At 38.5% G+C, this 24684-nt stretch overlaps 1 protein-coding gene across 7 annotated transcripts in view; it reads right to left on the reverse strand.

The window, feature by feature from the left end:
- Positions 1-485: 485 nt before the first annotated feature.
- LOC112046090 (uncharacterized) overlaps positions 486-24684 on the reverse strand; it is a 35709-nt gene continuing 11510 nt past the window's right edge. Inside the window, exons 4-21 of one of the 7 annotated variants that reach the window (XM_024082576.2) lie at positions 22612-23926; positions 19564-19653; positions 18669-19172; positions 17341-17358; positions 16291-16397; positions 15495-15584; positions 14302-14524; positions 13522-13656; positions 12476-12589; positions 10000-10170; positions 9241-9438; positions 8935-9111; positions 8626-8793; positions 6205-6402; positions 3952-4065; positions 3130-3309; positions 2115-2450; positions 486-1028 (exon numbers count right to left, since the gene is read on the reverse strand). In XM_024082576.2, coding sequence (XP_023938344.2) covers positions 583-1028; positions 2115-2450; positions 3130-3309; positions 3952-4065; positions 6205-6402; positions 8626-8793; positions 8935-9111; positions 9241-9438; positions 10000-10170; positions 12476-12589; positions 13522-13656; positions 14302-14524; positions 15495-15584; positions 16291-16397; positions 17341-17358; positions 18669-19172; positions 19564-19653; positions 22612-23926 — 4584 coding nt within the window. In that variant the 3' untranslated portion in view covers positions 486-582. The remainder of the gene's footprint in view (positions 1029-2114; positions 2451-3129; positions 3310-3951; positions 4066-6204; positions 6403-8625; positions 8794-8934; positions 9112-9240; positions 9439-9999; positions 10171-12475; positions 12590-13521; positions 13657-14301; positions 14525-15494; positions 15585-16290; positions 16398-17340; positions 17359-18668; positions 19173-19563; positions 19654-22611; positions 23927-24684) is intronic. The other 6 variants (XM_024082578.2, XM_024082579.2, XM_024082581.2 and 3 more) reach the window with 6 other exon arrangements.

Consider the following 24684-nt stretch of genomic DNA (forward strand, 5'->3'; position numbering starts at 1 on the left):
TTCATTTACAAGAAAATCACAAATGTTGTTATTATAAAATCATTAATAATAATTTAATAACCTTTGATAGGTCCAATCATCTTGTACCGAATCATAAATCTATGGGACCAAGCGAACCTGACAGCTATTTTGACATTTGTAATGTTACTATATCACTTTTTATGGTTTCAGAACTTTGCAGTCTTAGAATAAGTTGGGTTTAAAGAAAAAAAATAATGCAGAACTTTTGTTGAGTCATAATTTAATTTACTTATAACTAAGAATACAATGAATATTGTATGGTATTAACATAAATTAGTGTTGCTCATTTAATTCGTGTGCATTCTAAATGTAACGTAATTTATATCACTAAATTCAACAACACTAAAATGGAGTTTCATTACTACAACTCAAAATGAACTTTTTAAATAGAAAAAGGGAGGAAATAAAAAAAATATGACAGTTTTAAAATTGCCTGGGCCATCCGTCTATTCTTTTTTGCAAACTGTAACGCTTCGAAAACTAAAAAAATGTACGGGAATGTCTTTTATGGAAAATCCCATTTTTTCCTTTCTAAATGCTTATCATTAAAACCTATAATACTTAGAAATCTTCTAAATCATCATCAGCTATATCATCGATTACATTTGACTCCATATTATCTTCAGCCATATTGAAATCAGTTTGCGATGTTTCCGAAGTTTCGACATTCTGATTGGATGATTCATCTTCAATATTCTGCTCAGTTATTTCACCTTCATTATCCAAAGTTGCGACATTATTTTCAGTTATTTCTCCTTCCGATGTTGCATTTTGATCTGTTTTATCTTTTTCTAAAGTTTCATCCTTCTGTTCAGTTGTTTCATCTTTTGTTTCTAATGTTTTATCATTGTCACCAGCTGTTACGGCTCCCTGTTCTGAGGCAGAGACATTCTGTTCTGTTTCACCATCGCGTTCAGTTGTATCGGCTTGTTTCTCAGATGACTCAACATTAGTTTCATCATCAGCTGCGAGTTGCCTGATCAACTTTATCAGATCTTTGTCGTCAACTGTAAATTAAAATGAAATATTTTGTAATATTATTTGGCGAAAATATTATACCTAATAAAAGGGGATTGTTATTAAAGTTATATCTTGCAAATCAGTACTTTATTTGTCATTTTAGAAATGAATACATAGTACAATCGTACGCAGTTAAAAGATGGATGTATTTAAAACTACATTTTACAGGGAAGAAGTCGCGAGCGATTGCTTGTATACTGTATACCTATAGATTAGAATTTACGTTAAAGAATATTCCTAACAGCCAGTTTCTTCATGTAAAGCTAAAGTAACAGTAAAAGTAGTAAGTAGTAAAGAAGACTTTATTTTTCAGTGAATAAGACCGTCACTTTGGATATATGACGTTACTTTGACGGTTACTTGCGATGAAGAAACTGGCCGTGAATCGATAACTAAACAACTATTGTACAGTACTCGAACTTTTATTTGAAAAAGTTTGGAGCATCGCCGAAAGATATGTTCTACAAGAGTGCTCAGAAACTATTAAAAATTCTTTCCTTAACCATTCTAGAGGGTGCTCGGGAGGCCCATAACTTAAAGTTATTAACGAGACCATTTGTAGGAACCGAACTGCATAATTAAATGACATTTTTCAAACGCACAAATAACAAAGATATTAGTAATTTTGTTTGAACGCTCATACAAATTACAAACCAAACGATCAGCGAGCCAACGACGTCACTAAATCGTGCCATTTTGTATGGAGCGTTTTTCAGGGATCCGCGGCAGCGCCGCAAATCTGACCCTTTAAATCCCTGTAGCTCCGAGATTAATGATCGCAGACCCAAAGCAATTTTCTAAAAGTAACCCTGTTACTTTTAGAAAATTGCTTTGCTATTAGTATACTTTTAATTTATATACAATTTAAAAAACTGTCATCATCCCTATTTCTAAATATTTTTTCTTTCAGATTTTCAAAAAATTTCATTGAATGTTTTCTTTTCATAACTTCAAACGTTCTTTACAATTTTTCTCATAAGCACTTCTGTACAATTAGTATTATAAGCAAAACCTAATGACCTTCCCTAAATAAAAGATCTAGTGTATGAGGAAAAACCAAAATGAAATCGTACCATTTGTGGGTAAAAGTGCAGGTTTATATTTTGGTAAGTGCACCCTACTGCCATCAAGGCGCTTTGGACCTCTGCGTCTTTTCCTCTTTACAACTCCCTCAGTCTTGTCATTTTTATCCTCGTCATTCTTGCCCTCGCCATGCATGCCCTTGAAATTCTTGTCCTCGTCATTCATACCCTCATCACTCTTGCCCTTGAAATTCTTATCCTCGTCATTCTTGCCTTCGAAATTCTTATCCTCGTCATTCTTGTCCTCGTTATCCTTGTTTTCGACATTATTGCCCTCGACATTCTTGTCTTCGTCATTCTTTTCGTCGCCATGTTTTAACCGATTCGCTAAAATCCAAGAAAACGACCAATAATACTATTGCAACAGTCATCCACCCAACACAGTACCCCAAAACTACGAAAAATTTTGTATGAATTTTGAAGCCGATAAACTGTTAGAACCAATTTTCCGTTTTTAGGAAGACCAGCAACCTATAGCAACCAGTCTCAGACAGATTATAATTTCACAAACACGTTATTGCTTTGCTGACTTTCTTTCAGAAGGGAAGGAACCAACCGTGGTGCAGGGCTGACTCCACTCAGCGATGACTATGTTACAACAATGTAATCAGGTAATTACATATTATCTTTATCAATACATCCATAATCGAACATCATACATTTAAATAAAAAAGTAAAAAAATAATTATTAATAAACATAGACATACACAATCCTCTTTATTACTAAGTATAGACACAGTAAAATTACCTAATTTACCCTTAACGAAATATGGAAGGGGCTGTCTTTTGGCCTCAGTGAAGGCGGCCCAGTCAACGGGCAGGCCTGACCTTCTGGCGGTCTTGAAGTATCTTATTTGCCCACGGTTCTACCCGCCTAGTACCCATTCCCTTGGGAGCACGGGGATAAAATATAGCCCATGATACTCGCTAACAATTGGAAAGAATTTTCAAAATATTTCCTGTTTATTACTACAAGTAAGTATAGATAAATACACATTAAAATTACCTGATTCACCCTTAAAGAAATATGGCATGAGCTTGTTTTTGGCCTTAGTATAGGCGGCCCAGTCGTCGGGCAGGCCTGACTTCTTGGCGGTCTTGAACAGTGTCTTGAGATGCCGCCCTATTAACGCCTCATTTTGCGAGCGAATCACCATCGGGTTGCTCACTAAGGTGCTCTTGGTCGCTGGAACAGCATTATCATCATTTGACGCAGATCATTTGGTACATCTCCGGCGCAGATTTTTTCATTTATTTTTCACAAGTTTCCGTGACTTATAAGAAGCCTCAAAGTCACTCAGCGGCGAAGGAGCGTGCTATGTTTGGGGTTTCTCTGCGTGATCGAATCAGAAATGAGGAAATCCGAACAGAACAGTGCAGAACCGATTTGAAAAAATCTCTCACAGTTGGGAAGCTACACTACACCCGGGTGCTATCTATAGAGATAGATCTATATCTATAGAGATCAATTCTGTACATGAAATATATTTCCAAAATAACTATCAGCGGGTGATTAGTAATCGATACTGATGCCAAAACTGCAATCAGTAAAATTTTTGTCCGTCTGTATGTTTGTTATAGAAACAAAAACTACCCGACGGATTTTAACGAAACTTGGTACAATTATTCTTCATACTCCTGGGCAGGTTATAGTATACTTTTCATTACACTACGATCAATAGAAGCAGAGCAGTGAAGGGAAATGTTGGAAAAACTGGAGAAGTTACTTGATTTTTACAGCGATACTACTGTAAGGGCTGGATTAAAGAGGTCTAAGGGCGGACGAAGTCATGGGCGTCCCCTAGTAATTCAATAAAACAAAGCTTACCTGCAACATTACCCGACTGATCACCATCATCATCGACCTTAACGACATTGTCTTCTTTATCGACAATCACGACATCCGCCTGATCACTTGTTCTTCCCTCCTGGACTACATCATCTAGAAAATAAATAAATATGATGTTGGGTGAATGTAATCGGAGAAAATGTGTTCTGTAACGTGGCTTAATATTAGAATGGGTGCTCTACCCCAGGGGCGGAGAAAAACTCGGCGAAGAAGGGGAATGTTGATTAGTTTTACAGCGGAATTCATAGGCATATAATCCCCAGAGGATTGTTCACCCGCTTCAAGGAACCGGTGGTAGAATCTTTACAAATAGTCAACTGACGTGTCAAAAGTGCTTGTAAACTGAGGCTACATGAAATAAATGAATTTTTTGATTTGATTTTTGGAACCGACCGCGACCGAACTTTTAACGTTGATGCAACCAGTGGCGTAGCGTTGGAGGGAAGGGCCCAAATTAGTAACAGGGTAAAGATTTCAAACAAAAGAAACAAAAATGCTCAATGACATTAAATATGACAGTATGTACCTTTGTAGGAAATTTACAACTTTTGGGCGCATACTTGAGATATAAAAGATTGTTTTTTTTTAACTTATGTTATCTATCTCTGAAGAGAAAAAAATTGCAGTTTTTTGTTTTTTTTTTCGGGAACACTAGATTAGGTGAGATTGTGGATTACACAATACAATATTTTTGCTTTCACGCGAGGGCCCCCTGCAGTCCGGGGGCCCCGTATCATTGATACGTTTGATGCGGCGATAGCTACGCCCCTGGATGCAACCAAACTGAACCAATGCAGGTTGAAGGGTAGTATAGACTATGTTTAATGTTAATCATATTGTCCGGGATCGATAACTTAGCGTGTTCTCCACAAGGGTGTAACACTACCAGCTTACCTACATCGGGCTGAGAATTAAAATAAATGCTGAGAGCTGTGATAGCCCAGTGGATATGACCTCTGCCTTCGATTAGGAGAGCGTAGGTTCGAATCCGGTCCGGGGCATGCACCTCCAACTATTCAGGTATGTGCATTTAAAAAAATTAAATATCACGTGTTTTGAGAAAAAAACGGCGAAAGAAAAACATTGTGAGTAAACCTGAGAATTTTCTTAATTCTCTGCGTCTGTGAAGTCTGCCAATTCGCATTGGCCTAAACTAAGGCCTAACCCCTCTCACACTGAGAGGAGACTCGTGCTTATCAGCCGAATATGGGTTGTTAATGATGAATGTTGATGAATTAAGAAAAAATAATAATTAAATAGCCTGAGATAGGACCAAACGATCCTGAAGCCACAGCTATTTAGACATTTGTTACTATACTCAGAGGTACAATTATCCGCCCAATTTAATATACTCGCGTCATATTTAAGTTTGCGGGTAATTGTGCCTATGAGTATATACACTTTTTATGATTTCAGATACCTGCAGTCGTAAAATAAGTTCGGGTTAAAGAAAGAAAATAATGAACTTTTATAGTCATACTTTAATTTACTTAGAAGTAGGAATACAACGAATATTGTATGTTCGTAACATAATTAGTGTTGCTTACATAATTCGTGTTCATTCTGTATGTAACATAATTCCTATCATTAAACTACTACTACAAATGATAAGACTCAAAATGAACTTTTTTATATAAAATAAATTGATAAAATAAAAAAAAACAAATGACAGTTTTAACATTGCCTGGGCCGTGCGTCTGTTCTCTTTCTACAAACGCTAACGCTTCGAAATCAAATGGGAATATGGGAATGTCTATATCCAATAATAACTTGATCACGTGTCCTATCGATATCAAATGTCATTCCCATACATTTTTTGCATTCTAGCAAGAGAACGTTGTGCCGCATGACCGTGACAGACCCTATAGTTCTAACATGCGACCAACTCCATCTTGTGAAGTGGACGACATTTTGTCTATTTCTCTTTTGGGTAGCAGTTGGGTAATAAAACATAAGAAATTTCTGGGAAAATCAATTTTATTCCTTTCTAAATGCTTCTCATTAAAACCTATATTACTTAGAAATCTTCTAAATCATCATCAGCTATATCATCAATTACATTTGTCTCCACATCTTCAACCATATCAAATTCAGATTGCGAAGTTCCCAAATTTTCGGCATTTTGACTGGCTGATTCATCTTCAATATTCTGCTCAGTTATTTCACCTTCATTATCCAAAGTTGCAACACTTTCAGTTATTTCATCCGATGGAACATTATGATATGTTTCACCTTTTTCTGAAGTTTCATCCTTCTGTTCATTTGTATCTTCTTCTGTTTCATCATTGTCACCATCTTTTACGCCTTCCTGTTCTGAAGCAGAGACATTCTGTTCTGTTTCACCATCGTGTTCAGTTGTTTCGGCTTGTTTCTCAGATGACTCAACATTTTTTTCATCATCACCCGACTTTATCGGACCTTTTCCGATAGCTGTAAAACAAAATGAAATATTTTGTAAAATTGTCTTGAAAATATTATATCTAATAGAAAATATTATATCTAATAGAAGGGGATGATTTTTCAAGTTATATTTGGAACTAAGTACTTTATTTGCCATTTTAGAAATGAGTAGTACTATCCTTGAAATGTTAAATTTAACACAGGCAAAAGACGGTTATAGTATACAGTACATTTCTTGGGGAACAAGTCACGAGCAATTGCTAATATACTGTATACCTATAGATTAGATGAAAGCGTACTCCTAAATCGATATATGCACAATACTCAAAGTGTTAATTTGAACACGCTTAGAGCATCGCCGAAAGCTTGTTTGTTGGTGTTCTAAAAGATATAATTCAAAGAGTAAAAAAATCTTTTGTAGGTTTGGGTGTACTCTTCTATAATAAGATCCCCAAGACTGTGATGGACCTGCCAATGCATAGCTTTAAGCAATGTGTTAAAAGACATTTACTTAGTCGATTACTACAACATTGATGAGTTCCTTAATGATAAAGATGCTTGGAGGCCGTTGGATCAGCTTCCACCTTCACACAGGAAGTAATTATTAGAAACTGCAACGATGCCTATCAAGCGTAAATCTCACTTTTCCGTAAAAGCGCTTTAGTCAAGCGGTATTAGTCGTTAAACTTATTTGATATTTGGATAAACAACCAAGTTCAACATGTTTTTTGCTTCTAGTATAAAATTTACCGCAACTGACACCGTTCTACAAAATGATTGCCAGACATCGCAGTAATCTACACTGCTGCTACGTTGTAGATATCTCTTAGATTTCTGATTTCTTATACACTTTTAGTAGAGGACCCCAAAATAAGACGACAATCTTCGACTTTGAGTCAACTACCCTATTATGTCGTGACGAGAGAGATAAATAATTGTCAACCAATAGCGGCGAAACCGAAAACAGCTCTCTCTTTCATTGCGATGAGACGAGAGATAAATTATATGTAAGACAAACGCACGATAGCAACCATTCGCAGTCATGTGTTTATTTTATAAAAATGTTTTTGTTTTGCTGACTCTTAAAGCTTGTCTGTCCAATTAGTATTACAACCAAAACCCTTAGACTAATTAAATTACCTTTAAACTTGTATCGCGTCCAAATTCACCAAAAAATTGTCTGTTGTTTATAGAGAGGGACGAGGTAAACTCACACATCGAAAATATTTAACACCAATAAATACATCCTGTGTTCTTACACTACACACAACTATAAATTTTGAATCGTAATACACACTCGTGTAATGTTAACAATATGAAACATGGATTCTATAGACGCAGTTTGTATAAACGCGCTAGATCGTGATCATATACTTTTGAAAGAGTGGTAACGTCTAGCGAGACAAGTCCTAAGGTAATTGGTCTGAGCCAAAACCAAACCTTCCCAAAATATAATATCTGTAAGTATGAGGAAAAAAAAAAAAACGTACCATTTTTGGGTAAAAGTGCAGGTTTATATTTTGGTAAGCGCACCCCGTCCCGCTTACTGCCCCTGGAACGCTTTAGACCTCTGCGTTTTTTCTTCTTTACACTACAACTCCCTTATTCCCGTCATTCTTGACCTCATCATTCTTGTCTTTGTCATTCTTATGCTCGCCATTCTCGTCCTCGTCATTCTTGTCTTTGTCATTCTTATGCTCGCCATTCTCTTCCTCGTCATTCTCGTTCTCATCATTCTCGTCTTCATCATTTTCGTCCTCGTCATTCTTTCTCTCAACATTCATTTCCTCGTCGTGTATTAACCGACTCCCTGAAAATCAAGGAAGTCGATAAAGTTTACCTTTGCTAATGTCAACCACCCAACACAATACCTCAACACTACGAAATGTTTTGCATGAAATTTGTAGCCGATAAACTGATATCGCCAATTTTCGTACAAAACATCGTACCTTTTTGCGTCTTTTCCTTTTTTTCTTTTTCTTCAATATTTCTCCCTTAGTCTCATCATTCTTACCCTCTTTATTCTGGTCCATCTCGTTCTCATCCTTGTCATTCTTGTCCACGTCATTCTTCCCCGGGTCATACTTTTCCTTGCCATGTTTTAATCAACTCGCTCAAAATCCAGGAAATCGATAAGGTTTACGTAGGCTAATCTCATCCGCCCAACACAGTACCCCAACACTACGAAAAATATTGTATGAATTTATGAAGCCGAAACGCAGACATCACCAATTTTCGTACAAAACATCGTACCATTTTTGCGTTTTTTCTTTTTCTTCTTCTTCTTCTTTACTATGTCTCCCTTATTCTGGTCTTTCTTGGCCATTTCATTATTATCCTCATCATTGTTGTCCATCTCACTTTTACCCTTGTCATTTTTGTCCTCGTCATTCTTTTCCTCGTCATGTTTTAACAGACTCGCTGAAAAATCCAGGAAAGCGATAAGGATTCTGTTGACAACCACCCTACACAATACCCCAACACAACCAAAAATGTTGCATAAATTTTGAAGCCAAGCCAATAAGCTGATATAACCAATTTTCGTAAAAAAAAACATCGTACCATTTTTGCGATTCTTCTTTACTATAGCTTCCTCATTCTTGTCTATTACATTTTTATCCTCATCATTATTGTCCATTTCATTCTTATCCTTGTCATTTTTGTCCTCGTCATTCTGTCCCTCGACATTCTTGTCCTCGTCATTCTTTACCTGGTCATGACTGGTACTTAACAGACTCGCTGAAAATTCAGGAAATCGAGGTTTACATTTGCTAATATCAACCACCCAACACAGTACCTCAACACTACGAAATACTTTGCATGAATTTATAATCATAATATCACAAATTTTTGTATAAAAAATCGTACCCTTTCTGCGTTTTTTCTTTTTCCTCTTCTTCTTTACTACAGCTCCTTTATTCTCGTCATTCTTGTCCATTCCATTCTTATCCTCATCATTCTTGTCCATTACATTTTTATCCTTATCATTCTTGCCCATCTTATTATTGTCATTCTGATACTCGTAATTTTTATACTCCTTGTCATTCTCATCCTCAAAGTCGTCATCTGGATAAAAATTTAGTAAATTTACTATCGCCACATGTATTAACTAAAAAAAATTAAGAAACTCCAGGTAATCGATAAGGTTAAAACATACATTCCAATCTATGTTTTCTGGGTATATTTCAGATATGTCTGGGTATAGTTAGATATGTTGTTACTGGTTAGCACTTCTTTTTTGCAATATAAAAACGACTAATTGCGTGTCGCTCACTAAGTCGTGTGTCAACAAACAAATCTACATTCATCTTTTTCTAATAAAAGGCATGGAGCATGGCAACTTTGATTTTCTTTCTCTTTGTGGTGTTTGCATTGTTATGTAGGGACGGCAATAGTCTCGCTGTTTGTAGTGCAAAAATGTTGGATAGTTAGTAGTCTTATAGTTGCCCACGGTTCCACCCGCATATTTCCCATTCCCTTAGGAGTACGGGGATAAAATATAGCCCATGTTGACAATGTAGCTTTGTAGTGATAGTTTTTATGAAAGCAGCCTAGTAGTTTCGGAGCACATTCGTATCACGCAAACAATAAAATCTCTCCTCTTTATTACTAAGACAGTGAAATTACCAAATTTATTATCCTTATCGAATAACCAAAAGAACTCTACTCTGGCGTCAGAGTACGCGGCCCAGTCGTCGGCCATGCCTGACCTCTGGGCGACCTTCAGCAGCCATCCGATGCGCCGCCGCAGCGAAGCCTCCTCCGGCGAGCAAATCGCCACTTCGGTGCTTCTGGTTGCTGGAACAGCATCATCATCATTTGAACACCTCTCTGGCGCAGTCATTATTTATTCTTCACAAGTTAGCCTTTGACTACAATCTTACCTGATGATACGTGATGATGCAATCTATGATTTTGACAAGCATGCTCCCCTTCGTCCTATTAAGCTAAAACACTTTCCTGCTTCTTGGGTTGACGCAAAATATTAGCCTTAATGGCGAAGCGTAATGCAGCTAAATCAGAGTACAAACAATCAACATTAATTTTTCTACAATCTCGCTTGTAGAAACTCACCTTAGCTCTCTACCTCCTTTTAACTGTACACTTTTTTTTTTCCTATTTGTTCAGTTAATGTTTACACATATTCAGGCAAATGCTACAAGTCTTGATAGTATCAACCGAAAAATGATGCTATTAGTTCTAGTAGACCGGGATCCGTAGAACATTTTTTACAACTGATTACTATCAATGAGTAGCTTTATCTCGATGAGACGATCAACTTTTTTATTTACGAAAATTCTAGATTCTGGTAGCTAACTGAGTTACCAGGATATAAAAATTTCTGGGCTTCGGAACGAGATAATGTAACCACGCAATTTGTAGGACATTGTGGCTGTTAAGTTGTATATAACTAAATATGAATTAAGCAAAATATTATCGGCCAATATCCATACTTCGTATTGTGCATCATCAGCTGAACCCTTTTCTAAACAATAATCATATCCTTCACCCATTGCAGTCAGGTTACAGACGTGGGCATACTCGTAGCATTGTTAACTCTCGTTGAGGTCTGTGACAATTTACGCGCTAATATAATAATAAAACTCATTTATTCAGCTTAAGACTGGTACAGAAACAGTTAAAACTATGGATAATCAACTTCTGTCTGTTCTTGTTCTATTAGATTTTAGTAATGCCTTCAACACGGTCCACTTGGACCTCCTTCTTGTCTTAAAATCCCTCAATATGTCTATGGATTAAATCGGTTCTATGGATACTTAAATGGACGCCAGCAGTGTCTGCTTAATAACAATAAGCTCTCCTCATATTCATCGCTTATTGCTGGGGTGCCTCAAGGCGGTATTCTCTCTCCTCTTCCTTTTGCTATTTTTATTGTGATTGTGATTGGCAGCCGTTGGCTAAAGTAAGCTTAAACTCCTTGCCACCTAATTGTTTTAATAATACAGATTTAGAATTTAGCACTTGTGTCAAGAACCTTGGCCTATTTTTGATGATGCACTGTCTTGGATACAACTACACGAAATTAATATTGTTTATTTTAAATTTGATATGACTCAACTACCCTATTGTCTGCCTTTTTTGAGGGAGACGAGATAAGATTAAATATATATCTTATACTAAACTAGAAGTATTTGAAAGCTTTTCAAACAATTCAGCTACATAGAAAAAAAATCGATTGTCTGTAAAGTCGGTTTACAGACGATAGTTGAACGTGACAACGTCATAAGAAAATGCTGATGGAATGGTTGCATTTCTCAAAAGAAAATGTTCGTTTTTCTAAAATACTGTTTAATAATCTTCATAGACCAGAATATACTTTATTTTTTATAAAAAAAAAGTTGCCAACCCTAGAGCGAGGGAACGACGCATGACGTCATCTTTTTTCGAGTGTGCCGGCTCCATCGAATTATAAGACGTTGTCACGTCAAAAGGCATTTTTACAGAGCTCTTTACACGACCATGTTGGTCGTGTAAAGAGCTCTGTAAAAATGCTCTATAGAGAAAGTTTTTATAAACACGTTAGATCGTTAATCTTATACTTTAAGAGACAGGTGACATCTAGCGAGGCAGGTCCATATGTAATTAGTCTGAGCGCTGTGTAGCTTGCGTTTGTGTTGAGTGGGAAGAGTTGTTCGTTATCACAGGCCTACAGGTGAAATACAGTCAAGGGTGAACTTTATCTATTTATACTTATAATAAATCTATAGAGAGGTCAATTCTGTATATCAAATATATTTCCAAAATAACTATCAGGTAGTGATTAGTAATCGATACTAATGCCAAAACTGCAATCAGTAAAATTTTTGTCCGTCACGTTTGTTGTGTTTTTTATAGAAATAAAAACTACCCGACGGATTTTCACGAAACTTGGTATAATTATTCTTCATTCTCCTGGGCAGGTTATAGTATACTTTTCATAACTCTATGATCAATAAGAGCAGAGCAGTGAAGGGAAATGTTGGGAAAACGGGAGAAGTTACTGCATTTTTACCTCGATACTGCCTTAAGGGCTGGATTAATGAGGTCTAAGGGCAGACGAAGTCGCGGGCGTCCGCTAGTCATGCAATAAAACAAAGCTTACCTGCAACATTACCCGACTGATCACCATCATCATCATCGATCTGAACGACATTGTCTTCTTTATCGACAATCATCACGTCCTGATCACTAGTGCTTCCCTCCTGGACTACATTATCTAGAAAAGAAATAAATCTATACAAAACTGGCCGATTTCTATACATTTATTCGCAATATGAGGTTTTACTTATACCATTTGTAACAACAATCGTTACCGTGGCATAGAGTACTACTAGCGCCATCTAGAATCTATACTTATAATACGAATTCTATACATTTTGTATAACTGTACATTGAAGATATTTTACAAACTCTAAAGTGGTGAAATAGGACTTGAAAGTTTAAATTGATTTTCACGCGGACGAAGTCACACGGGCGTCCGCTAGTATATAAATATATTTCAACAATACACACATCACCATTTAGCCACATCACAGGGATGTAACTCAACCAACTTCCCAACTTATTTATTACATTGCATAAAATAATAATATTTAGTCAACGTATTTTACTTATAATTTTATTACAGCAGAAATTGGTTAAAAATATATTTTAAAAAATTTAAGCGCAAATACTCCACTTATAAATAATTGTTCTCTATTTGAGAGAATGCAACGCTATCAGCTAATCGTCTACATACTTCTCTGTCTGCTAAAATAAGCCATCTTTAACCGACTTCTATAAAGGTGAATATCGTCAACATACTTCTCTGTCTGCTAAAATAAGCCATCTTTAACCGTCTTCTATAAAGGTGAATATCGTCAACATACTTCTCTGTCTATGAAAATAAGCAATCTTTAACCGACTTCTATAAAGGTGAATATCGTCAAGATACTTCTCTGTCTATGAAAATAAGCAATCTTTAACCGACTTCTATAAAGGTGAATATCGTCAACATACTTCTCTGTCTATGAAAATAAGCCATCTTTAACCGACTTCTATAAAGGTGAATATCGTCAACATACTTCTCTATCTACGAAAATAAGCCATCGTTAACCGACTTCTATAAAGGAAGATCTATGTTCGTCTGTTTGTATGTATTGTTGTTACCTGCACCATTCCCATCGCCGAGCTCAGCGCGGCGCGCCTCCTGCGTCATCTTGAACTTAGACGCGCGCAGCTTCTCCCTGATGCTCAGCCTCGGGCCCGCCACGTGCATCACTTTTACACTCATCTTGCAATTATCTATGAATGTAAATGCAAAATGTCACTCATCACGAAATCCGCTTTTTTTGACAAAAATTTGGCAGGGAGCTAGTAGCCGTCCGCTACGCACGGATTAAGGAAGTCTAGTAGCAGACTACAGACGGACGGTGTCGTTATCTATGTACAAATAATAATGAGTTTATACTAAAAAGGTTTATATCTTGGGTTACATTATTCCAATAAAGGCAGTCCACTACATAAGTTTTAAACTGACTCTATTTTTCGAATTGTTCTTAGACCTTTCATTTGATACCCATATTGTAGATGTCCATTAAAACTTACTACTCTGCCATTAAAAATAACTATTAAAGTGCGCGCAAGATAAGTCTGCTCGCGAATGGCGGCGTACTTTATGTTGCCATTTTTACTGGTCTCCTTCCCCTGTTGAGAGATAGATAGAGGGATAGACAACAAGATGGCGGAACTCGATTAGTTTCTATTTTGGCCACGCGTAAGCTTATCGTGCGCGCACTTTACTAGTTAGTTTTAATGGCAGAATAGTAAGTTTACATCTACAATATGGGTATCAAATGAAAGGTCTAAGAATAATTCGAAAAATAGTCGTTACTTTAAAACTTATGTGGCGGACTGCCTATATTGCCTCACATTTGTGACGTCACTCACCAACAGTGATGGACTCCGCCGCCGCCAGTTTGTCGTAACACTTGAAGCTGCCGCACGTGATTACGTACATCTTCGGGGCCTTCTTCACGTGGACGACGCCCTCTTGTACCATGTAGTTCCTGAAGGTCTCTGCGTTGGGCCACTTGTTGCCCTCGGGGAACACGCGCAGGATGAGGCCCGTGGTGATGTTGAGGATGCGCTTCGTCAAGTTCAGGGTCATTACCTGAAAAAGCAAAATTGATGTTTTTGAAGTGACAACTTCTTTTTTAGAATTTAAACTATCGTGAGTGTTATTCATATTAATTGATTATGAAACACGGCTAAAACTCACGTCATATTAGGTAGGAGTATGCCCGACTAGTTTCGAACCCATACGGAGCCCTTAGTCATGAGCTGGTTCTTGTATCGCGGCACGATCCAAACTGCGAAGCTCGCATCGCGCGCTGGGAGAGGCGTTGAGTGGTGGGGAATGAAGGTTCCGTTACACTCTCCGACGGTTCATTAATCTTCATCTTCATTAGACTCAATACCACTCACAACAAAAACCAATATATTGAAACCTAGTCATCATCCCCATTGATGTTTTTGAAGTGACAACTTGGTCGCTGACTATGGGTCTTATTAGAAGGCTCAAAGTCACTCAGCGGGTGATGGAGCGAGCTATGCTTGGAGTTTCTCTGCGTGATCGAATCAGGAATGAGGAGATCCGCAGACGCACCAAAGTCACTGATACAGCTCAGCGAGTCGCGAAGCTTGAATGGCAATGGGCAGGCACATAGTTCGAAGAGTCGATAGACGTTGGGGTCCCAAGGTGCTAGAATGGCGACCCCGCACCGGAAAGCGCAGTGTTGGTTGACCCCCACTAGGTGGATTGAGGATATCAAGCGGGTTGCTGGGAGCCGCTGGATGCTGGCGGCTCGAGACTGTTGTGCATGCAAAAGGCCTATGTCCAACAGTGGACGTCTATCGGCTGATAAGGTAAGGTAAGGTTAAGGATAACTTCTTATGGTAGGGTGAATCTTCCATTTCTCTTACGCATACGGCAGCAGGTTTAAGTTATCACTTTTGTCGAGCGACCCGCGAGGCACATTTTCTTTTGTAATTTTGTAAAAAATTTCAAAATATCTTCAATGTACAGAATTGGACCTGCTATAATTTTATTATAAGTACAGATTGAGCTAAAAAGTATGTACCTTTTTAAAAAGAGGCGTTGTTTCTTCGACAATTTTCTTGTAGACTTTAAATTCCGATTTCTTCAAGTGTTTCTCATGGCGAGCCGTGTACTGAAATAAAACACAAAAATTCAACTCAAACCACCGGACTATTGTAATAGATGATCACTTAAATTTTTTTTAACCAAAAAAAAATTATATTATATAATTAGGTACAGATATCATAATTTCGTCAGAAACTCAAGTAGCTTCCTATACAACTTGGTCTTTCTCTTCTTAAAGTTATATTATAAGTTAGTTATCTATACTAATATTATAAAGAGGAAAACTTTGTTTGTATGTTTGTTTGTTTGATTGTAATGAATAGGCTCAAAAACTACTGGACCGATTTTAAAAATTCTTTCACCATTCGAAAGCTTCATTATCCACAAGTAACATAGGCTAAATTTTATTTTGGAAAAAAAATAGGATTCCGTAAGATATTGGGGGTTTACGGAACACAAGGTGTAAAAAAACAACCAGAAAAGTAGGGTAGGGGTGGGTAGGAGTAGGGTTGGGGTAGGGGTAGGCTAGGGGTAGACTCGGGGTAGGGTAGGGGTAGGGTAGGGGTAGGATAGGGGTAACTGAAGTTTACATCGAGTTTCACGCGGACAAAGTCGCGGGCGTCGGCTAGTTATACTCATATTTTCCTAAACTTAAGAAGATATCGAGCTATGAAACGATAAGGCCGCCTTTTTGTATCGTACTTCTTTTATTTCTCATAATTGTTTGTTTCCTTGTTTTGTGGTGAATAAATAGAATAAATGAAAATAATCACCAATTCCAGCATTGTGTTGACCTCATCTTCTATAGCCTGCTTCACCAGGGGGTCCGTCTCATACACCACCTCATCTCTGAATTCCATCTTATGCAACATTTTAGATTCTGAAACATATAAATACAGTAGAAGTATAGACATTCTATTTCAGTAAGCATCACAACATTTTGAGAAGTGAGAGAGGCTTGTCGACCAATCGACAAATAGAATTTTTAAATTGATTTTTTTCAAGTAGGCTGTTTACAAGCACTATCGAAACATCAAATTTAACTATTTATAAGGACTCCTCTGGTTCGGAAGGCAGATTCTCCTGAGAAGAGCTGGCAAGTAACTCAACAGAAGCTCTTTTTATCATACAATATCATAATTTACAAATTGTTAAAATCATTACAATTTTTACAACCTCTTTGGCACAATTGGTAGCGCTGTGGTTGTTAACAGAGAGGACCTGAGTATGATTACCTATTTGATTATTTTAGTTGGTTTAATATTTTAAAATTTCTGAATTGGCTCTGGTCTAGTCGAACTTGTTTAGTTCAAGTTCCTATGGGAATACGAGGATAAGATATAGCCTATGCAGCAAATTCTATATTAGAACGGGTATCCAAAGTTGCTCTAATAGGATCTTACCCAATTTGGCTAGGAATAAGAACACGAGCAGAGAAGGGGAGTGGTTAATCAATTGTCAAGGAATTCCTTAACCCTACATCCATTGGTCACAAGTTCAGGACTCTCGGAGATTTTTTCTCTGCCACGCAATGGACCCGACACCAGCACGGTGAACCAATGGATTGTTAAGATATTCGTCTCACAATGTGGCATCCGATTGGTGAAAGACTTATCAAAATCGGTACAGTGGATCCAGAGATTACCCCCTACAACCTCACAAACTTTACCTCTTCATAATATCATCTAGGATAGATAGAGTAAAAAGTATTAGTAAAGTACGGATGGCAATCGAATCCGGGACTAATATATTGAGTTTGGTCGATAACTGCAGAGCTACTGAGGCTTATAGAAAATGGCTATTATAATATATAAAAAACTTACTCTTTACTTGCTTTGTAGCTGAAAACAAAAAAAAAACATGACGTTAGTATGAATAATAGAAAACATGACGTTAGAATAGTTTTGACGGCCTCCGTGGCGCAGTGGTATGCGCGGTGGATTTAATGACGGAGGTCCTGGGTTCGATCCCCGGCTGGGCCGATTGAGGTTTTCCTTATTGGTCCAGGTCTAGCTGGTGGGAGGCTTCGGCTGTGGCTAGTTACCACCCTACCGACAAAGACGTACCGCCAAGCGATTTAGCGTTACGGTACGATGTCGTGTAGAAACCGAAAGGTGTGTGGATTTTCATCCTCCTCCTATCAAGTTAGCCCGCTTCCATGTTAGATTACATCATCACTTTCCATCAGGTGAGATTGTAGTCAAGGGCTAACTTGTAAAGAATAAAAAAAAAAATATCAGGCAGGGCCAGATATTGACTATACTTTATGTACTCGATATAAAATATACTACCCATCATCATTATATCAGCCAATGGATATCCATTGCGGAACATTAGCCTTATGTAGGAACTTCCAAACATCACGATATCATATATATTTTTCATAATGGTCTTTTTACGACTTATCATTTGATACCCATATTGTTAGGGTAAGAAAAAAAAACAAACCCACTCACATTTTTTTATACGGGCGCCATTTTAAAAATTTATGTATCCTATGTCACTACCACAGTTCTGATGAACTCAATGACATTTCATGTCATAAACCGTCCAGCCGTTTGGGCTGTAGGGCATGCCAAACATACATACATACACTCGAAAAACATTACCCTCCTTTTAACGCAGTCGGGTAAAAAATATTACTAGTCTATTACTATCCCTTTATGGAGAAATATTACTAAAAACTGGTCAACAGCTAAGGCTGTGATAGCCCAGTGGATATGACCTACTCTGATTCCGGAGGGTGTGGTTTCGAATCCGGTCCGGGGCATGCACCTCCAACTTTTCAGTTGTGTGCATTTTAAAAAATTAAATATCGCGTGCCTCAACATCGTGAGGAAACCTGCATACTAAAGAATTTTTGGTGTCCCTCTCATTCTGAGAGGAGACTCGAGCTCAGCAGTGAGTCGAATAATGGTTGATAATGAATATGAATGAATGATGGTCATTAGAAAGAAAGAAAGAAAGAAAGAAAGAAAATATATTTATTAGTACATTATGCCACACATCACAATTATTTAAGAATAATACCCTGCGATATGTGGCATAACCTAGAAAAAGGTCCTAGCTCAGCATATTGCTGTATGCTCCCCATAAACAAAGAACCTATTATGTATTAGCAGTACCTATAGTGCGCCATTTTTCCACTTACCAAACACTTTATTATTCTTCATTAGATTGACATTGAATACAGGAATGCCTTTCTTTGTTGTGAAGATGGTCGGAGTTTCCTTCGTTGGTTTGGGTGGCTGGGTAACTGGCTTGGGTGGCTTTGCGGGTGGCACCGGTAGCCTGAAGCGGGCAGGTGGCGTGGAAAGCAAGTGAGAAGTTGACGGCTGTTGGTTCCGGAATTGGGGAGTTGATGTCGGCCCTCTGTGCTGCAATTGGGAAATTGGGATCGGAGCTCTGTTCTGGAATTGGGGAGTTGAGGTCGGTGCTCTGTTCTGGAATTGGGGAGTTGAAGTCGGTGCTCTGTTCTGGAATTGGGGAGTTGAGGTCGGTGCTCTGTTCTGGAATCTCGGAACAACAGTCTGTCCTACATTTTGGAAATATGGATTTGGATTAGGAGGGAACTGTGGTGTTGGATTGAGGTTTTGAGGAGGCTGGAATTGAGTAGGGTTTGATGCCCTGTTCTGGAATGGCGGATTTGCTGGACCTGAAATGATTGCATAACATTATTATTTTGTACTAGTGGACGCTCGCGACTTCGACCGCGTGGAATTTAGTTTTTCATAAATCCTTGGGGAACCATGGATTTTTCCAGGATGAAAAGTATGTGTTAATCCAGACTAAACTCTACTTTAGTTTCCAAATTTCAGCCAAATCGGTTTAGTAGTTTGACGTTAAAGAGTAACAAACATAAAAACATCCATACAAACTTTTGCGTTTATAATATTAGTAGGGCTAGCTGACGCCGCGCGGTCTCATCTGCAGTGGGCGTCTACGACTGATATGATGATGATGATGATGAGATGGCATTCAAGAGCTAACTTTCAGTTATTCAAGAAAACAGGGAAGTTAAATAAGTACTTGCAATCAGAACTCACGTGGATTCGCAGCGCTCGGTAATTTGCTGGGCAGCGCTGGAGGCGGCATCATACCGCTTTTGCTTGGGGGTGCATCATCCTGACTGTCACCTGAAGTGAAATCAACAATTGTCAGTACCAGAAAGAACAAATAGCTCTTTACTTGGGCCTTGCATTTGATTTAGGCCTTGGATTTATTGGTAAGATGGCAGACCAAATAGCGTTTTATTTCAAACAGCGTTTGGTATACATAAGTTTAGAGTTTGATTATGTTTACAGTGTCTCGCTGTTCGTAGTTTCGCCTGACATAGGCCTCCTCCATCTGCTTCCACTGCACTCTGTCGGCCGCAACTCTGGTCCAGTAAGGCCCCAGGGTTAGGCGGATGTCGTCTTCCCACCTTCGTGTTGGACGTCCACGTTTTATGGTAGTTGGTACCATCTCTTGGGTAGTGTTACCTGCTTTGATGATGATGGCAGATCAAGCGCGTATAAATTGAAAGCTCGTTTCGTTAAAGAATATTCCTTCAGTTTTACAAACGCGCTGCTTGTTAACTGTCAAACGGTTGTCTGCAGTGACATAACTATGGAATGGGAGGGCTGGCAAAATGCCACAGGTCCACAAAACCAATCCCAATCAGCCAAAAGACTCAGAAGTAATATTACATTAAGAAAAAAAACGTATGCGTCTCTTGACGTTTGGGAGAAGTGATATCCTAAACCTGTTGCCGTATGCGTGAGAGAAATGAAAACCAGATAGAGTGGCGCCGTATCGCGTTACGTCACGAAGAGGTTAAAGGTCGTAGCTTATTGGAGCCACCGCGGGACCCGACCCGCACCGCCTCGTCGCTAGGCGTCCACTTGTAGGCAACAGGTGGGCCAAGGATGGACACCAGTGAACTTCGCGTGGTCAACGAATTTTCGAGTAGTCTACCAGCGTTTGACCCTAGGTGTGCACGTGTGTCTGCGAGCTATCATCGAGTGGACCACTCGCAATCCGCGCGTGGACACCTACCTCGCAAGCGAGGCGATCCTGTGATGCTACGGAGTTATGTAGTAAGCGCATGCCCATACAAATCCATACAAAGAATACTATTCACTCCAGGCGAGGCGGTGCGTGTCGGGTCCCGGGTGGCACTAATGAGCTACGACCTTTACCCAGCCAATAAATTCGCTACAGGCCTCAGATGTTACACCAGTGTTTGTATACCTTAACACTACTGTTAGTCTTGTTCATTATTAAGTGATAATTTTAAATCATAAACTTACAATTTAAGCTATGAAGATTTTAAAATCACTGTTTGACAAACAACAACAAACTCAGTCAGGTTTTTCAGCAATCCCATAAATTTTTATTTCCATACTTCATGAAAATGTACAGGTGGCCTTTAGGCTAACCGATACGTCTATTGGGCATTATACCTGTCTATGTTTATGTTGTCCTTAATTTATCTTTGGTTATCTTTAGCGAGCTTACAACCTGTGTACATTTGCAATTCAAGAAGAACTGCTGATGCGTTACCAGCCTTAAGATTTTTGTCTATGGCACTCTAACAAATTATCCTTTATTAAACTGTTGGGAAAGACTGCAGCAAGTTGGCTGCATAATGTAGGTACATGTTTCGATGCGAGGGTGGAGTTCAAAAAGCTTTTCAGAACACTCACAGAGACGATAAAACACACATACTCGTAAAGATAACAGACGTCTCTCACGTATGGAATTGTAAGCTAATTACGTACGTAAAATAACGCTTGTTTTAGTCGACTAAGCTTTTAGAAGCTGTTTATGTTTTAAGGTTAAATTTTCTAAATATTGGAGAATGTCCACAGCTAGACGTGAAGTCACGTTTGGTAATAGCGCTTTCAGCTGTGTTGTACTAAGAGACAAAATTATTTTTTTGTTTTGACTACTCTGATTATATGCTACAGCGTATACCGTTAGACAACGGCGTAAGGGCCTATTACACGTCCACGACCACGAGCAATGGCCGCATGACAAGGTTAACTGAAGAAACCATTTGAACGTCGCGGACTTCGGCGCACCGACCAATTGGTCCCAAGCATCGGTCCGACACGACTGTTCCTTGCGACCATTCTAACTATAGTTTGCTATGAGTGTTCGCCCACTACTTCTGTGACAGCGAATGCGAGCCAGCCAGGCAGTATTACGGGAGCAGAATTAAGACCATTTGGCCGCATTACGAACAGCCGTAAATGTGTAGCAGATCTTGTCGCAGGCAAACCGAGTTTTAGCGACCATATCTAACTTATTCGTAGTATTGTGCGTGGTAGAAGATATTAATATTAGTTCCTTATTCTTTCTTATCGTAGCAAGGAGTTTTGTTTTTTGATCAGACCTATTAAGTAAATCAGGATTTTCGACACAATTTATCACTACTAAGCTTATCGTACTTGCATTGACAAAACAGGAAGGTTTTTGAAAGGAGTAGACTAGAGCTTCATAAAACCATTCCGTTTCTTTTAAGTGTTTGTCTCCATTGTTAGCCGAGGATACCATGGATTTCATGTTCTAATTACCTAATCAAGATTTTAGTATTTTGCTAAAAATCCGGTCGATTATGGACTATTTAAAACGTAAATAGTCCATGTAAATATTTGCGCATTTCGTCTGAATCCAAAAGATCGTGAATTACAGATATATCTGACGGCATTTCAATACCGCAAACAGTATTAATACGATTTCCTTGCTGATGTATTTCATTATCTACATCAGGTGATTATTAGGATCACCAATAAGGAAATATATTAAAGGTTGTAGATGAAACGTCGTCGCTTCAAACTTCGATCGTTTTGGCACGTTGATTTCGTTTTGGCGTAGGTGAGGAATAATGATTAAAAATAAGAACCCCAACTTCTATGAGATGAATCCACCTAGCTCTCCTCAAGGATTGGACGAAGTTAGGACACAAAAGTTTGGTTCGAAACTAGAGCGAAATTATTACGAAAGTAAGAAAAGGAAGTGTTTGTATATGTTTCCCAACATTACCCCTAATATTCTACAGTTGATATGTAGAATCAAAAATTACTAGTAAAGTAAAAAATCCGACTTACCTGCCGTTGCATTGTCTTGATTATCATATTTAACCTTCTCGAAGACTGCGTTGAAGAACGGAAGATCATCTTCGGAAGTGAATTTCATACGATACGCATCTCTCATTTCCTTTATCGAGGAACAAATCGTATCTCCCAAGAGGACGTCTATGCGGGCCACGATGCACGCTTTCATCTTTTTTATTAAGGCAAAATAGTTCTCAATGCTGCTCTGATGAACCTTGTTTCTACTTGCTATAACTTCATTCGCCAGCGTGGCAGCGACCTGGTAACGCCAGCCGTTATGTCTTTTCATCATGGCCTTCATTGTCGCTGCCTCCAAAGCTTTGTCTGGTTTTGAGTTATTTATTTTAGACTCGCCGGCATCGTCGTTCTCCCGTTTCGATCGTGAACGTTCATAGAAATCATTGCGATCGAATCCACGTTCTTCAACTTTTTCTTTGTCCCAAAATTTACCATCCCTGGATTTATTAGAATCGTATTTAGTTGACGGGGAAATTTCTGAATAGGGTCTCTTCTTACCCGATATACGCTGATCGTAAGCCTGGTCACCGCGTCTAGTATCGCGTGGCTCGTATCTGTCGTCATCACGGAATTTGTCGTAATCACGGAATTTGTCGTCATCACGGAATTTGTCGTCATCACGGAATTTGTCATCATCACGGAATTTGCCGTCATCACGGAATTTGTCCGCACCACGTCTTATCTCGCCACCTCGTTCACGGCGACCACTTCTATCGTAATTACGTCCGCGATCATCGAAATGTGGCCGCTCTTCACCGCGTCTACTTCTTCCGAAGTCTCGGTCACGCGGAGGAGATCGTTCTATGTATGAGGAATGTTGGTGCCTTGTGCGGTCGTTGCGATGACCGCCATTGCCCTCGTCGCGATATCGAGGCGAGCGATCACGACGGTCATGTTTCGCTTTTCTATCGAACTCGTTCCGTCTAGACTTGTCTGATCGTGAGGATCTATCAGCAGATCTGTCCTGTTCTCGATCAGGAGATCGCCGATAGCCTCGATCGCTTCTAGAGGATTCAGTTCGATCTCTGTCATGCCAATCGAATTGGGTCTGTTCGTTCCGCATAGGGGACATACGAGCATCTCGTTTCTCTCCCCATTGCGGTCCGGGACCTTCAGAGGAGCCCCGATCAGCGACAGGTGAGCGCTGAGACTGTTCCGGGTAATTGGCATATGCCGGTTGTGGGTTCCATTGGTTTTCTACTCTAGGTTGTTGATGAGTCTGGTAGAATGGTTGCTTTTGAGGGTTATACAGCATTTGTGAAGCTTGATTGTCGTAGCCTGTATATGTGCTCTGTGAACAAATATCGAAGAACAGACAGTTACAGAAGGTAATATTTGGAAACTGCAATATAAATTAAGAACATCCCACATATTGTTTTGCGCCACCTATTCTTGTCATGCTAATTAATTAAGGGGATGGTATTGTGCTGGTATGATAGAAAAGGCTTGGTCAAAGAAACTTGCTGAATTAGAACTAAGCCAATTTAGAAAATACTAATTTTTAGAATAGAAATAGAATAGAATAGAAATCATTTATTTGTTAACACAACACATAACTACATAATAACTTAAAACTAATACATTTACATCGTAATAATAACTTAAAACTAATACATATATATATAGAAAATATGTTGTGCCAAAAAAATGGACCTGACTCAGCTAAAATTTGTTGTGAGTACATCAGTACCCACAACGCTGATATTCTGTCAGACCCTTAGGAGGGAAGAACAGAACACAAAGTAATTATATAACTAATAAAATAAAACAAAATACAGTTTAAAAATACAGTAGTGTAATCTCAGAAGAACAAAAAAAATTTAATCTCAATAGCTAGCAAACACAAAAGAAAAGAAAAATTTAAAAAAAAAGGAAAAAAATATATAGAACTTATTGTTTATTATTAATTAATAATTAATAATTGCCACAGTCTGCTTTTTGGCAATCTAACAAATACAATCGAAAAATTTTCTTAAAAGTAAATTTAGATTTTACCTCCCGAATAGGTGGGGGGATGTTGTTCCAACATTTTGTGGCAAGATATTTAAA

This window comes from Bicyclus anynana, chromosome 18 (genome assembly GCF_947172395.1).
Source record: "Bicyclus anynana chromosome 18, ilBicAnyn1.1, whole genome shotgun sequence".
NCBI classification, from domain to species: Eukaryota; Metazoa; Arthropoda; class Insecta; order Lepidoptera; family Nymphalidae; genus Bicyclus; species Bicyclus anynana.